Here is a 13,840-nt window from a genome sequence, read left to right as displayed (position 1 = left end):
GGGCAATCGGACTCGTAAATTATTATCCCAAATACAGCGGTCAATAAGTAGTTGCCAAACCACCAGCTCCGCGCTCAATCAAAAAGGGGGGTATATATAGCCCAAGCATATACATGAGAAAGAAGTGACAAATCCCGGCCAAGCTTGGCCTTATATCATAACCATTACCTCGTCGCATGAGGGTGCCAATTTGTCTTTTGGGACTCGATCCATTTGCCGTATAACAGGCAATTAGATAGGGTCGCGAAGCTGTTTAGCACTCAGACTAGCACTACCGCTACTAGCAAACACACGCACAACCACATATCGCTTGAAAGGCGGCTCGCCGCCCCCTTCTTACTTGTCGAGGGTTGCGGAGGTGCGCTAGCCGTACCGCTTGGGCTCGTGTTCTCACCACCGGGGGTGTTAGACCCGTCGTTCGCCACGATAGTAAGCTCTAGGTTCTGTATCTGCACTCCGGTAGAGCCATACACCTGTTGCTTGACTTTTGTCTCAGTGACATCTACTAGCTTGCCGTTCTTCGGGTTCTTGATGCCGTTGTTGATCAGATCTTGACAACCAGGGCAGACGGCCGGAATCGTGAAGTTTTTGCTAAATTTCTCCGCCGAGATAAGGTCATCATTGCACTCGGGTGCTTTGATCTGGGTAGATTGCGGCTTGGTGGACTGGATGAGACTGATGTCCAGCTTGTTGAACTGGTCCTGCAAGTTGTCGTAGTCTTGCCTGAGGCTCACCGACCCGTTGCTGTTGAGTACTACTAGGCCGTAGTCTGCTTCTTCCTGGCTGTACTCGTACACGAGGCCACCACTAAGCGACGTCATCTGCTCGCCATAGAGCGCCGCGACCTCGGCGAAGACACGGGGCTGGACCTTGTTGCAACCGTACTCACTGTACTGCACACAAACAGCGTTAGGATATGTAGCAACCTAAAGACCTTGGCGGGGTCTACTTACAAAGACAGGGATGGCTGACTGATTGAACATGTTCACTAGATCGACGTAGCCCGATGTCTGGAAGGTGGCGTCTGCACCGCACCAACTGTACGAGTTGAGGCCGAAGAAATCGGAGGATGAAGCGTCGTCCTTGTGGGAGCATTGCATGTATGCCCACGTGTCCTGGAGGATCTCACGAACGTCGGCAGCGGAGTAGCCTACAGGAATCGTTCGAGACGAGTGCTTCTTGATGTAATTTTTCAAATCGCGCTGGACAGCCTGTACTTGGTCAGCGTTTCATTCGTGAGGGAACACTGCGAATGGTGTGCGTAGCGACTCGCAAGGCCGTTTGTAGAGTCGTGCGGTGATTGGAGAAGGGGACTAGGACTGCCTCTTACCCGAATATACTGAGGATTGAACTCGGCGGTGCTTAGATCGTTCATGACCTCATTCGCAGCGAAGAAAGCGAGTGTGTTGGGGAAGTTCTTGAAGTTCTCGACAACGCCAAAGACTCGGTTGAGGTAGTCTTTGTTGTACGAGGTCCATGGCTCCGCGCGGTTGATGCTCTCCCCCGACAAGGGCGAATTGACATCGAGGATCATATAAATTCCAGCCGCATTGAATATGGAAGCACATTTGGAGTGGTCGAGTGTGGGATCGACATTGTAGACGCGAATCGTGTTGACGCCGAGCTTTTGCATAACCGTTGCATCTCTCAAACAAACATCCGCATTGGTCAAGGCATCTTGGCCATCCTGGGGTTTATACCCAGCTTGACCTCCAGGCTGATAGTCGACCCCAATAATCATCAACCGCTTGTTCGAGACGCTGTCGACAAAGTCTTGGCCGCGGACTTGTACAGGGTGGACGGCATGCGCGATGGTCGAGAAGAGGGCGGGTAGGAGCGCGATGGCGCGAATGAGCTATCAACCGTTAGCAGGGCCCACTAGTTTGCACCATGGATTTGGTGGACCGCCGCTGGGGAGTTGGGGATCGGCACGTACAGAGGGCATAGCGAACGACTGCCACCAATGTGACTGTGACTGTGGACAGCGTCGAAGAAGAAAAGAAGTCGTCGTCGTGGAGTACTCGACCGTCTTGGATGTCGCGACAATAACCTGCCTAGAGCACCAAACTAGTGGCAGGGAAGGGGACTAGTGGAGGAAGTCGAGCCCTGTGAGTAGACGCTAATGGAACGAACGGCGCGCAGACGGTTGTCCGCGGATGAAAGAATGACAAGATGAGTGAAGGGAGAAGAGTAGAGTGGGGTAGAGTAAAGTAGAGAAGAGAAGAGAAGAGAATATAATCACCAGTCCATGTCGTTTGGTTCGGGCAACGTGCGGCAAGTTACAACCTTCCCTTCTGGACATCGTAGGTGCGCCCCTCAATTTCGGTAAGGATTACTGTTCACGATAAGCGGGATGAATAGCGTCAGTGTCAGCATCTGGCGATTCCTACGAGGCGCAAGCAAGGTAGGATTTGTTCGAGCTTGCACCTAGCCTGCCAATTGCACTCTCTAATATCTCGAAAACCCATCACAAAGCAGAGGTTAGCTCTCTCATCAAACTAATTTCCTGTGTTAGAGTGCTAGTAACAAGAGGAATGTTGTGACACCATTCCCCCGAAGGAAGGGGACAGGGATCGCAGGAGCCCATGGGCTACAAATGTTTCGCACCAATCGTTCCATCAACACTTCCGCGCCATATTCTTGGCGTGAGGTAGAGCACCAAGTCACTGGAGTAGCCTTGTAGCACATGATTCGTTTGGTCTTTGTGTTTTCTATTCACACTTCTGTTCGAGGAAATAGACTCTCAAGACTAAGCAGATCGCTTTGATCAAGGCTTTGTCTCCAATGCCCTGTTTTACACGCTTCTACCGCATGTTGAAAGGCCGCAGGAGTACACATATGTGCCAGATTTTTGATGCTATCTCAAACGCCAGCCCGACGCGTGTCTTGGACCCTCCGACCAAAGGAGAAACGTCGTCGAACAAGCTTGCTCTTTTGCCGATCGAATTCAGGCACTGGAACGCTTGCGAGGCTGATGGCTTCCAATTCGTCGTAGTATGAGCGACTGGCCCATTCGACTTGGCCTCGATGAGTATGGGAGGAGCTCGGGCGACTCATCCGCTCATTGCCCTTCAACCAGTCATCTCAACGTCCTGCGCTTTTCTCTTCAGACCACTTTCGTTGCCCTCCATCGGTCCCTGAAACTTTGCTTGGAGCGCCTCAAGTAGGACTTCCTTGACGACCGCTAGGCTGCCAACCGCTGCGTGCGTAGCTCCCTCGACCAAGGCATTGGGATCAGCCCCAACATCTCCCTTCATCCATATCTCTGTGATTTCGTCCCTGGAAGCCAGATATCCAACCGCACATGCCGCAACAATTTCCTTGTGTTCCGCGGGACACGGGTCCAATATTCTGACCAACTCTTTCTTATCCCTCGCGGCCGGATCCCGCGTCAACGCTGCCACTCCACCACATACCACGTCCACACAGTCGATTCCTGCGTCCGTGATCGCGGCGCTGGCAACCGTTATACATCCCGCTAATACGTTTAGTAGCCCCCAACCACCTCTATTTACGCTCCCGTCGTTTCCAGAATCACCCCACCATCCATCCTCATCGCCTTCCAGAATCGTAATGACAACCTCTACGCCGCTCTTCGGCCAGCGCTCACCAATGATGACACCTCGCAGTGCGGTCTCGAGGTGAACGCCGAGATCCCGTTCTATGGAGTCTCGGATATAGCCTCGTCGGTGCCGGGTTGCGAATGGTGCAAACTTCACAGTCGTAGTGAGGAGGAGCGAGGGGCTAAAAGGCACGCTACGGGGGAGGGGCTTAGGCCCTTGGACCGAGGCAGTAATCTTTAGAGAGGACGTTGGTGGTATGAGTGTCGATTTGGAGGCGGGAGAAGACGAGGGAATTTCGAGGTAGGCGGAGCCTGAAGCAGAGGGAATGATTGAGGTTTGGAGGACTGTTGCAGTGATTAGCAAAGAGTAGTCGGAACAGCCATTCTAATCGACATGAAGCTATCGGATAGCGCGAGGAGGTCGACTGAGGCAGATAGTAGCAGTCACTAATGCGCAGAAGGCAATATAGAAGCACGTACAGATCTTGCGGAGCTCATTCGAACCTCTTGATCTTGACGGCCTCAAAGTCTGAAGATATCCCGGCTCCTTGATCGTGCGCGCGAACACGGGCGCACAAGTCCCGCCGCTCGGCGCGTTGTTTCTCCTTCTGTCCGTATTCATCGTAGTGGTGTGTGTGCGGAAATGTTCGTCGCGCCATCTCGAGCGGTGATCTCATGTGGGTGACTAATCCGCCAAGATTTCGTTGTCCTGCTCAATTTTCTTTCGCTTGAGCTCCTACTTTCCTTCCACCTCACTTCCCGCGCAAGGTATGTTATCATGTCCCTCTTTATTATCTCCTTTTATGATTGATACCCCCTGAATTACGTTCTCGTGATCTTTAATGAGCATTGAACACATGCACCACCGTCTGATCTCGACTTCTCACTGTTCGGTTTCGCATTTCAGCTTCCGACCTTTGACTGACTTTGCGTAGATGCCATCGAGCACCCCAGCGGATGTAGAATGCTACTGCTAGGTCATACTGCATCTTCAGCCGTCTGTCGATTCGATCATAGACCATCGGGCTTCCCTCACAGCCCGTCGCCGGTTCTCGGTTCATTCCCAAACCATGGAGAATGGGTTTTGGCGTTATTCTGGCAACGCGGTGTAGGCGAGGGATAATGCTGCATGTCTAAAGGGGACACGCATTCGGCAAGTATAGTCGCATTGATACTAACTCGACAGCTTGTACAATGAGACAACTGACATCGGTAAGTGAGGATCCCTCTCTCAACGACTGCCCTTTCCAATGATGAACGTATCATTTCAGTTCTGCTACTGAACTTTATTGAAGACAACACATACCGCTTACCTTTGTCTGATCTTGGTTTATTTATTCTACTTGGTTAAGAACGTCTTGGAAACGACATTGCTGACGTGTTCTTCTAGGTCCACCTACTTGGCTTGCGCGTCGTCCTTTCAAATGGCAAGGTAAGCACTTCGATCCCTATCCCCTTCGCTAGGAGGAAAACCTAGTCTATCCATTCAACGACATCTGCCGCCGGGTCACCCTCTCGCACTCTACTGGCTTCGGCCGGGATGACGGGTTGTGGAGTTGCACTGCAGGCTAGTCCAGCGGTGCGTAATTGTGGTCTTTGAGCACGAGGATTGTGGCACTCCGTCTTGGGCTGCCCCATCTAAGGCCGGCGGTGGGGAGTGACTTAAAAAGGCTGTCTGAGCAAGAAGCGTTCTTTGCTGGTTCTGCAACATGGATGTGCGAATCTCGCTAACCAGCTTCTCAGGACCCGTTGCCTCAACCAAAGTTGCATAGCGTTGGCCGTGTACGTGTACAAGTTCGGGGCGACATGAAGGTGAAGATTTGTAGAATATGAGGCTCTGCCCAGGTGAGCCGGCTGGTACTTCTCCCAAAGAAGGCCAACTCCTGGGCCCTATGCCCGTTTAGTCAACATGTAATTTGCCCTGCAATCCATACTTTCGCAATCTATGCCATGTGCCAATGTGTTCTTCGAGCGTCTCAGATTTGGACTTGGCCGTATCATAATTAGGGCGAGGTACCTCCCGAGGTCTGTCGTCACCCACCAGGGGCGGCGTCGTGTGCTGCATGGAAGCCACAGCCTCAAAGACGGTGAACTTGCGCAAGCGCAGCAGGTTGAATCATCCAGCAAAGAGCTCATTGTCATTGTCACCAGCTTGGGAAATCAGCACTCCTGCACATGATTGCTCTCTCGTTGACGCGCCCGAGGAGGTCTGAAACGTCCATCTTAGGGGCTTGGCATAGCATCGCACCTCAGCAGGTAATCTTGAAAGCTGGCCATAATTTTTCCTATCACGAATCTGCATCTCACCAGCCCTGCTTGTCGAGTCCCTTGACTGGCCTTCCCGCATCATAAGACGCCACTTAAAGCCATCAGGGCCCCTTTGGACGTCAACGGTGGCCTTAGCGAAATAAATCCTGGGCCAAGCCTTTGTCTCGACTTCACCAAGACGCGACAACCTCCCCAGAACGCTCGTAAGCCTCACAAACGCAGACTCTCACGCCGGACCAACCTGCCCTGCGACTGCTGTCGCCGACCGCAATTGACCTTGGTGAGATTAAGAGAGCCAACGCAGCTTCAGAGGTGTCGCGCGCTTCCAGCGAAGTGGTGATCTGGCGGGTCCAAGTTGACCGGGGGTGCCCAAGGGAGACCTCAGTGCGTCCCGAATCTGCAAATCGTCTCTCTGAATGTTGCCCTTACATTCTTCGTCGAAAGGGAAGATGCACCGCCAGGCCTTCTCCAACGGGGCCTATCCCTCATCCGGAGGGAGCACTTTTTCTATTCAACCTCACAAGTACGTTGTTCCGCAGGCGCAATGTTCAGCGCAGTTTTCCCGCCGCAGCTTCCCTCGCGTCTCCTTTACCACGACTCCAAGAAGCATGACTCTAACTTCCATTGCCATTGCAGATTTCAACCGCGATCACAACCTGCGCTGAGAAGGCGGAGACAGTTAATACAACGCCTGCTGCTGGCCGCATCGCTCTTCCTCACAGCACTGTTCTTCTTCTTCCCCGACCTGCGACCAAACCTGGGCTCCGGCCCCCTGAGTTTCATCACCTCGAGTGATGACTCGCAACTCGAGACGGTGCGATATTACGACCTAAACAATGTACAGGGTACCGCGAGGGGATGGGAAAGAGAGGAGAGGATATTACTATGTGCTCCGCTACGTGACGCCGCACCGCACCTGAACATGTTCTTCAGCCATTTGAAGAACTTGACGTACCCGCACAATCTTATCGACTTGGCCTTCCTCGTCGGAGACTCAAAAGACAATACAATCTCTCTCTTGACGCAGAAACTGGAAGAGCTGCAGGCTGACCCGGAGCCAAAACAACAATTCGGCGAGATATCCATCATGGAGAAGGACTTTGGACAAAAGGTCAACCAGGATGTTGAGAGTCGTCACGGCTTCGCAGCGCAAGCTGGTCGTCGTAAATCAATGGCCCAGGCGCGCAATTGGCTCCTGAGCGCTGCTCTCCGCCCGACGCACAGCTGGGTGTACTGGAGAGATGTTGATGTAGAAACAGCACCGTTTACCATCCTGGAGGATCTCATGCGACACAACAAGGATGTCATTGTACCAAGTATGATGGAGACGATGCGACCTGAAGCTCATATCACTAACAATATTGTCTAGATGTCTGGCGACCGCTTCCCGATTGGCTTGGAGGAGAACAGCCCTACGATCTGAATTCATGGCAGGAATCCGAGACTGCCCTCGCCCTCGCGGACACGCTTGACGAGGACGCGGTCATTGTTGAGGGATACGCAGAATACGCTACTTGGCGGCCGCATTTAGCCTATCTTCGCGACCCGTACGGTGACCCAGATATGGAGATGGAGATTGATGGTGTCGGCGGTGTCAGTATCCTCGCCAAAGCCAAGGTGTTTCGCTCTGGTGTCCACTTTCCCGCCTTTAGCTTTGAAAAGCATGCCGAGACGGAAGGATTTGGCAAAGTGAGTTGTCTCAATCTACTAGCTATTGTTTCAGGACTAATCTTTCGCAGATGGCCAAGCGCATGAAGTTTTCCGTTGTGGGTCTTCCGCACTACACCATCTGGCATCTCTACGAGCCTAGCGTCGACGACATCCGACACATGGAAGAAATGGAGAAGGAACGCAAAGCCAAAGAAGCTGAAGAGGAGGCGAAAAAGGCTCGGATGGACAAGATCAAAGAGTCTTTCGATGAAAAGAAGACCGACTGGGAGAAGGAGAAGGCGGCCGTCCAGGACCTGGTCCAGAAAGCCAAGAATGAGGAGAAGGTGGAAGCCGAAAAGGCAAAAGTAGCAAGCAAGGAGGAGCCCAAGAAGGCAGAATCAAAAGAGAAAGAGGAGAAGTGATGGCTTTCACAGTACGTCCGAACTGAGATACCGGGGAGCGACGTCTCTGACCCGCAACCAGATTGACGATTTGGGAGATATAGCGGGCTGGGACAGCTCCGCAACGATTGTACGATTCTGTTCTGAATCTTGGAGACAGATCTGAGCCGTGTAATTTTCCGATTTACGACCTGCTTACAGTGGAGCCTGAAGGACTTCGTGGCACATCGCCAGACCTACCAGCATACGCCGAGCGGGTCTCTTTCTGGTGGTATCCGATGCGTGTTCTTTCTAGATTGATGGGCGTTTGAAGATTTGGAGGATTGTATACATTAGACAGCTTGTTGCATTACGGGTGTTGTAAACTAGCTCGGCAGCAAGATGTGAGCGTTGCGTATGTTAGCATATGAAAACCGACTGTTCTATTGCTAGACTTGTCTCTACTTTGAATCGAAGTGGCCGTTTGATCCTCGCTCTGACATCTTGGCACTCCCAAAGTTGCGCCCCCGTGGCTGTGGCGGCGTTTCGGACCTCCGAAGCTACGCCCAAATGTTCAAGTCGTCCAAACCATACATCATCTATCTACTGCTGTTGCCTGCCGTCCGGTGACACTTGTACAAAGGACACGATACACACGGTTTTACCCAACTAGCAGAACCTTCTTCGTCAGCAGTTACAGCTCGAAGGATGCGTGTCCTCTCTTAGAAGTTTTGAATTGGACACTTGGCTGTCCATGGTCCTCCCACTACAATAACGAACGAACGATACCATTTCCGCGCTCACCACCCCTTTGTCGCATACCACCAAAGAATACGAGCCCTACGTCGCCATGTCCAGCAGCGAAAGCGAAGACAATGTCAGCCCAACCCTTACAGACACGACGGCAAGCCTCGATGCCCGACCCATTACCGTCGCAGTCAACCCGGTAGCTCTGGTTGTCACAGAATGTATTACTGTCACGTCTGCGATGCGGAAGCATGCTCGCTGGGCACATTCTTCCGTATCAGCTATACTGGGTAGCTCTTCGAACAAGACTCCCGCCGTGCAACGGCGGGATCGAACAGGGCAGGGCATTGTCAACGCTGGCGAACAAGAGGAAGCCGTACCTAGCAGATGGGGTCTGAGAGGGAAGAAGGGCAAGAGCCTACAGGACAATCCTTTGATGTCTGCATTTGCGCGCCTGAGAAATGATTTGAAGGGATGCAAAGGTACGCATTACGGTCAGGGTAGCGGTCGAGTTGTACTAATGCTACCAGTAGATATCAGGGCCTTTGATACGCCCTCCATGCTCCACCCTTTCCTCCAAGTCATCCGCTCCTCGTCGACCTCTGCGCCCATCACTTCGCTTGCGCTCATTGCTATAACAAAGTTCTTGTCGTACGGTATCATCAGCCAGGACTCTCCGCGATTGCCAGAAGCTATGCAGCAACTCTCGTCTGCTATCACACACTGCCGGTTCGAGGCTAGTGATTCAGCAGCTGACGAGATTGTCCTACTCCGCATCTTGAAGCTTATGGAGGGCATGATCTCAGGCCCTGGCGGACAGGTACTCGGGGACGAGAGCGTCTGCGAGATGATGGAGACCGGCTTGAGCATGTGTTGCCAGGCTAGACTGTCTGAACTGCTCCGTCGGTCTGCAGAGATTGCTATGGTGTCCATGTGCCAGGTCATATTCCGGAGACTGAAGACACTAGAGATTGAGTCGCCGGATGAACTTCAAGCGCTAGACGGAGAGCTCGAAGGGCAGGACGAGCAGGACGGCTTAAAGATGGACCCAACGGCGAACGGCGAGGGGGCGTATGCACAGCACAAAGTCGAGGCACCCCAGCAGACGAGTGGCTCAGAGAACGGCCAAGTCGATATTGACAGCACAGTAAATCCCGCAAGCAGTACACTTGATCTCCCTATAACAGCAGATGGTGAACCACAGCAACCTCTAGAGATCAGACCATACTCATTGCCTTCCATCAGGGAGCTCTTCCGTGTACTGGTAGATCTTCTCGACCCGCATGATCGACAACATACAGACACTATGCGCGTCATGGCATTACGCATCGTTGATGTGGCACTCGAGGTCGCAGGGCCGTCAATAGCAAGTCACCCAAGTCTTGCGAACTTGGCAAAAGATACACTATGCCGACACATTTTCCAATTAGTCAGATCAGACAACATGGCCATTCTGAACGAGTCATTGCGTGTGGCAGGGACTCTGTTGGCAACATGCAGAAACGTGCTCAAGTTGCAGCAAGAGCTATACCTCTCCTACTTGGTTGCATGTCTCTTCCCGCGAGTTGAAATTCCAATTGAGCCTGGCATCGAGCCTTCCTTATACGAGGGTGTTCCGCACGCACCCAGTCTCGTCAAGCAACCACCACAGCAGAATAGCAGCAGTGGTCGATCGACACCGGTTCCTGTCAAGGACCGACAAAAGCTTGGACTAGAGGGAGGTGCGCGGAAACCCGATGCTCGTGAAGCCATGGTGGAGAACCTCGGTGGTCTGGTGCGGATACCATCTTTCATGGCTGAATTATTCGTCAACTATGACTGCGAGATCGATCGTGGAGACGTCTGCATGGACATTGTTGGCCTCCTGTCTAGGAACGCCTTCCCAGACTCAGCCACCTGGAGTACCGTGAATGTGCCACCACTGTGCCTGGATGCCTTGCTTGGATTTGTGCAATCGATAGCAGATCGCTTGGACGAGGAGCCCGTGACGGAGGGCTTCCCAAGCGCTGAATCCCTTCGTGAACAGCGAGCCAGAAAGGCGATCATCATCCGAGGGGCTACCAAATTCAATGAAAAGCCCAAGGCCGGTATTGCGTATCTAACCTCCCAAGGCATCATCAGAGACCCAGATGACCCCAAGTGCATCGCCGAGTTCGTCAAAGGCACGACAAGAGTGGATAAGAGGGTCCTCGGAGAGTTCATCTCAAAGAAGGGGAGTGAAGCGATACTGCACGCATTCATCAGCTTGTTTGACTTCAAAGAGCAACGACTTGACGAAGCGCTCCGACAACTTTTACATGCTTTCCGTCTTCCTGGCGAATCTGGACTCATTGAACGCATTGTAACGGATTTCTCCGAGCAGTATTTCAAGATGGCGCAACCTGAAGGCATCGCGAATAAGGATGCTATCTATGTCCTCACGTACGCTGTCATTATGCTAAATACTGATCAGCACAACCCAAATCTAAGAGGCGACAAGCGAATGCAGTTGGAAGACTTTGCAAAGAACCTTAGGGGGGTCAATGACGGTAAAGACTTTGATCCCGAGTATTTGAAGGCCATGTTCGAGTCTATCAAAAACAGAGAGATCATCCTGCCTGAAGAGCACAACGACAGAAATGCCTACGATCATGCGTGGAAAGAGCTGCTCGTTAAGGTTCAGTCCACCTCAGATATCGTCTTTTGCGATACGAATATCTTCGACGCAGATATGTTTGCCGCAACTTGGAAGCCGATTATAGCAACGTTGTCGTACGTGTTCATGTCAGCTACGGATGATGCTGTCTTTTCGCGTGTGGTGCTGGGCTTCGACCAATGTGCCCAAATAGCCGCAAAGTACGGACTGAGCGATGCATTAGACCGTATCATCTCATGCCTGTCATACATCAGTACATTGGCGCCTGATGTTCCTCCGAGCACATCGCTCAACACGGAAGTACAAGCCGACAAGAAGAGTGTAATGGTTAGCGAAACTGCGGTGCGCTTTGGGCGCGATGGCAGAGCACAATTGGCGACCGTGGTGCTGTTCCAGGTCATCAAGAGCCACGAGGCTTCAATACGGGACGGGTGGAATCATGTAAGCCTTCAACGCTACTCCAGTACTCATTCGCTAACATTGGCAGCTCATCCGCATCATGGTCAATCTCTTTGTCAACTCACTATTGCCCCCATACTTCCTCTCTTTCCAAAAGACCCTTGCACTACCCCCGATACCTCTGCAAAACCCTGCGCAAATCATCGACCGCGTTGAGCGACCTGCTGATACTGGCATTTTCTCGGCGTTGACGTCGTATGTGTCGAGTTTCGCCAATGATGAACCCCCGGAGCCATCAGACCAGGAGATTGAATATACGCTTTGCACCGTAGACACAGTCAAGGAATGCCATTTTGAAGACATTCTAGCGAACATCAGTCAATTACCCGTGGAAGCACTACGGTCGTTACTAATGTCATTGCTCGAACACATACCTGAGGATGGCTCACCAAGAGTTATTGTTGTCAAACCAGAGATCCCGGGAGCGAATCCGCGACCGAATGGCACCAGGCAGAAGGGTAAAGGCCCGCTCTACGATCCGGGCCTGGTTTTTGTCCTGGAGTTGGCGACTGTGTTAGCACTACGGGATGATGAGACTGTCAAGGAGCTTGCGAAGGATGTGACAGATGCCTTGTCAAGTGTTATCCGCGACGCGACGAAACACCACCATGTCGTGATTGCGCGGTCAGTGTACTACCTCTTGAGTCTACTCAAGGCTAGTAACGTAAGTCTCAGCTGACCTTGGCACTGGAGCTCTGCTAACACGTCTAGGACTATGACTTCATCCGCGCGCCTGTCCTCCTTCACACGTTCTCAAGCTTCAATGATGCGCTACTGCAAGAGTGCTCGCAGCCAATCCTCAAGGGTCTGACAGACTGCTGCAAGGGACCAAATGCCCTCCGTAGTGAATTGGCAGGTTCGCCCGACTTTTGGACTATTCTGAACAGATTGTCTGGAGTGCCCGATGTAGCAGGAGACGTCTTCCAACTCGTCGAAGACCTTACTACCTCCATCCAGCCTGGCATTACCGCAGACAACTACGAAGCTGCTATAGCGCTGCTGAATGAGTTTGCTACAGCAGCTCAGGTAGGCGCACGGGAAGAACAGCTTCACGATCAGGCTGCAAGACGCGGCAAAGGACCGAAGACGAAGAAGCCAGAGAGCAACGAGATTGTGATACGAGGAAGCAACGCCATGTCCATCGTATTCCAGCTATCGAGTAGAGTGCCAAACTTCATCGAACAGTCTCATCTAGAGACCACTGAGGGTAAGAAATACAACTTGCTTCATGCTGTTGGCTTGCTAACGTTGACCAATAGCTTGGACAGCATATTGGTCCCCCATCCTCAAGACCCTCGCGCACCAATGTCTCAACCCTTGCCGCGAAATCCGGCAACAAGCATTCTCTTCCCTCCAACGCACACTACTCTCTAACCACCTTGCCTCCCCCGACCACAAAGAATGGATTGCTATCTTTAGTGAAGTGCTCGTTCCCTTGATTACACAGCTTCTCAAGCCAGAAGTCTACCAGTCGGACCCGCTTGGTATGAGCGAGACGCGTGTGCGTGCTGCAACGCTGCTGTCAAAGGTATTCTTACACTATCTCGTCCTACTGAGTGGGACGATTGATTTGTTGGAATTGTGGCTCAAGATCATCACAATTATGGATCGGTTGATCAACAGTGGACAGGGGGATAATCTGGTATGTCTCATCCTTCTCCCTCTTTTCCACTTTTCATCAATTTCATCAATGTAATCTGAATGTCTTGCTGATATGATGCAGGAGGAAGCTGTATCCGAAAACCTCAAGAACATGCTCCTCGTAATGTCCAACGGCGGATACCTCGCCCCACCTGATGAACATCCTGAACGACAAGAGCTTTGGAACGAAACGTGGAAGCGCATCAACCGTTTCCAACCACATCTCTTCGCCGAGTTGTTCCCTGAGGAAGCCGGAAAGCCGGTGAGACCGAATGCATCGAAGGATGAGAGTGTGTCAAAGGAAGCCGACGTGGCGTTGCAGAAAAGCAAAGAAGAGCAAGAAGGTATAGAAAAGACAAACGCAGACGGAAATGTGCAAGAGAAGACGGGGGAAAAAGAGGGTTAGAAGCTCCTTTTCCAAATCGAAGTCGTAAAGGAGTTTGATGTTTAGGCAAATCACATGTATTCATTGTAGAAGTGGTGAAGCAAGTCGCGTAT

General features: G+C 52.0%; 4 protein-coding genes across 4 annotated transcripts; 2 read left to right on the top strand and 2 right to left on the bottom strand.

Moving 5' to 3' along the window:
* Nucleotides 1-260: 260 nt before the first annotated feature.
* Nucleotides 261-1,945, bottom strand: K460DRAFT_406941 (glycoside hydrolase family 72 protein; the record flags this gene model as incomplete). Its single annotated transcript, XM_040937013.1, has 4 exons — nt 261-893; nt 954-1,211; nt 1,331-1,855; nt 1,937-1,945. The coding sequence occupies 4 exons, from the start codon at nt 1,943-1,945 to the stop codon at nt 261-263; spliced, it is 1,425 nt and encodes a 474-aa protein (XP_040789313.1).
* Nucleotides 1,946-3,071: 1,126 nt separating this feature from the next.
* K460DRAFT_377892 (exoribonuclease family protein) lies at nt 3,072-4,221 on the bottom strand (the record flags this gene model as incomplete). Its single annotated transcript, XM_040935027.1, has 3 exons — nt 3,072-3,907; nt 4,043-4,170; nt 4,202-4,221. The coding sequence occupies 3 exons, from the start codon at nt 4,219-4,221 to the stop codon at nt 3,072-3,074; spliced, it is 984 nt and encodes a 327-aa protein (XP_040789312.1).
* A 1,637-nt stretch (nt 4,222-5,858) lies between these two features.
* K460DRAFT_367489 (glycosyltransferase family 62 protein) lies at nt 5,859-8,053 on the top strand. Its single transcript, XM_040933586.1, has 4 exons — nt 5,859-6,353; nt 6,467-7,146; nt 7,200-7,519; nt 7,570-8,053. Exons 1-4 carry the CDS (start codon nt 6,280-6,282, stop codon nt 7,900-7,902), a joined length of 1,407 nt encoding a protein of 468 aa, XP_040789311.1. The 5' UTR covers nt 5,859-6,279; the 3' UTR covers nt 7,903-8,053.
* Nucleotides 8,054-8,710: 657 nt separating this feature from the next.
* K460DRAFT_406938 (Sec7-domain-containing protein) lies at nt 8,711-13,748 on the top strand (the record flags this gene model as incomplete). Its single annotated transcript, XM_040937012.1, has 6 exons — nt 8,711-9,089; nt 9,141-11,683; nt 11,730-12,365; nt 12,413-12,908; nt 12,961-13,343; nt 13,425-13,748. The coding sequence occupies 6 exons, from the start codon at nt 8,711-8,713 to the stop codon at nt 13,746-13,748; spliced, it is 4,761 nt and encodes a 1,586-aa protein (XP_040789310.1).
* Between the last annotated feature and the right edge of the window lie 92 nt (nt 13,749-13,840).

Source organism: Cucurbitaria berberidis, assembly GCF_010015615.1.
Source record: "Cucurbitaria berberidis CBS 394.84 unplaced genomic scaffold K460scaffold_3, whole genome shotgun sequence".
In the NCBI taxonomy this organism is placed as follows: Eukaryota; Fungi; Ascomycota; class Dothideomycetes; order Pleosporales; family Cucurbitariaceae; genus Cucurbitaria; species Cucurbitaria berberidis.
The sequence above is the reverse complement of the archived record's forward strand: the minus strand, read 5'-3'. Positions and strand labels throughout refer to the sequence as shown.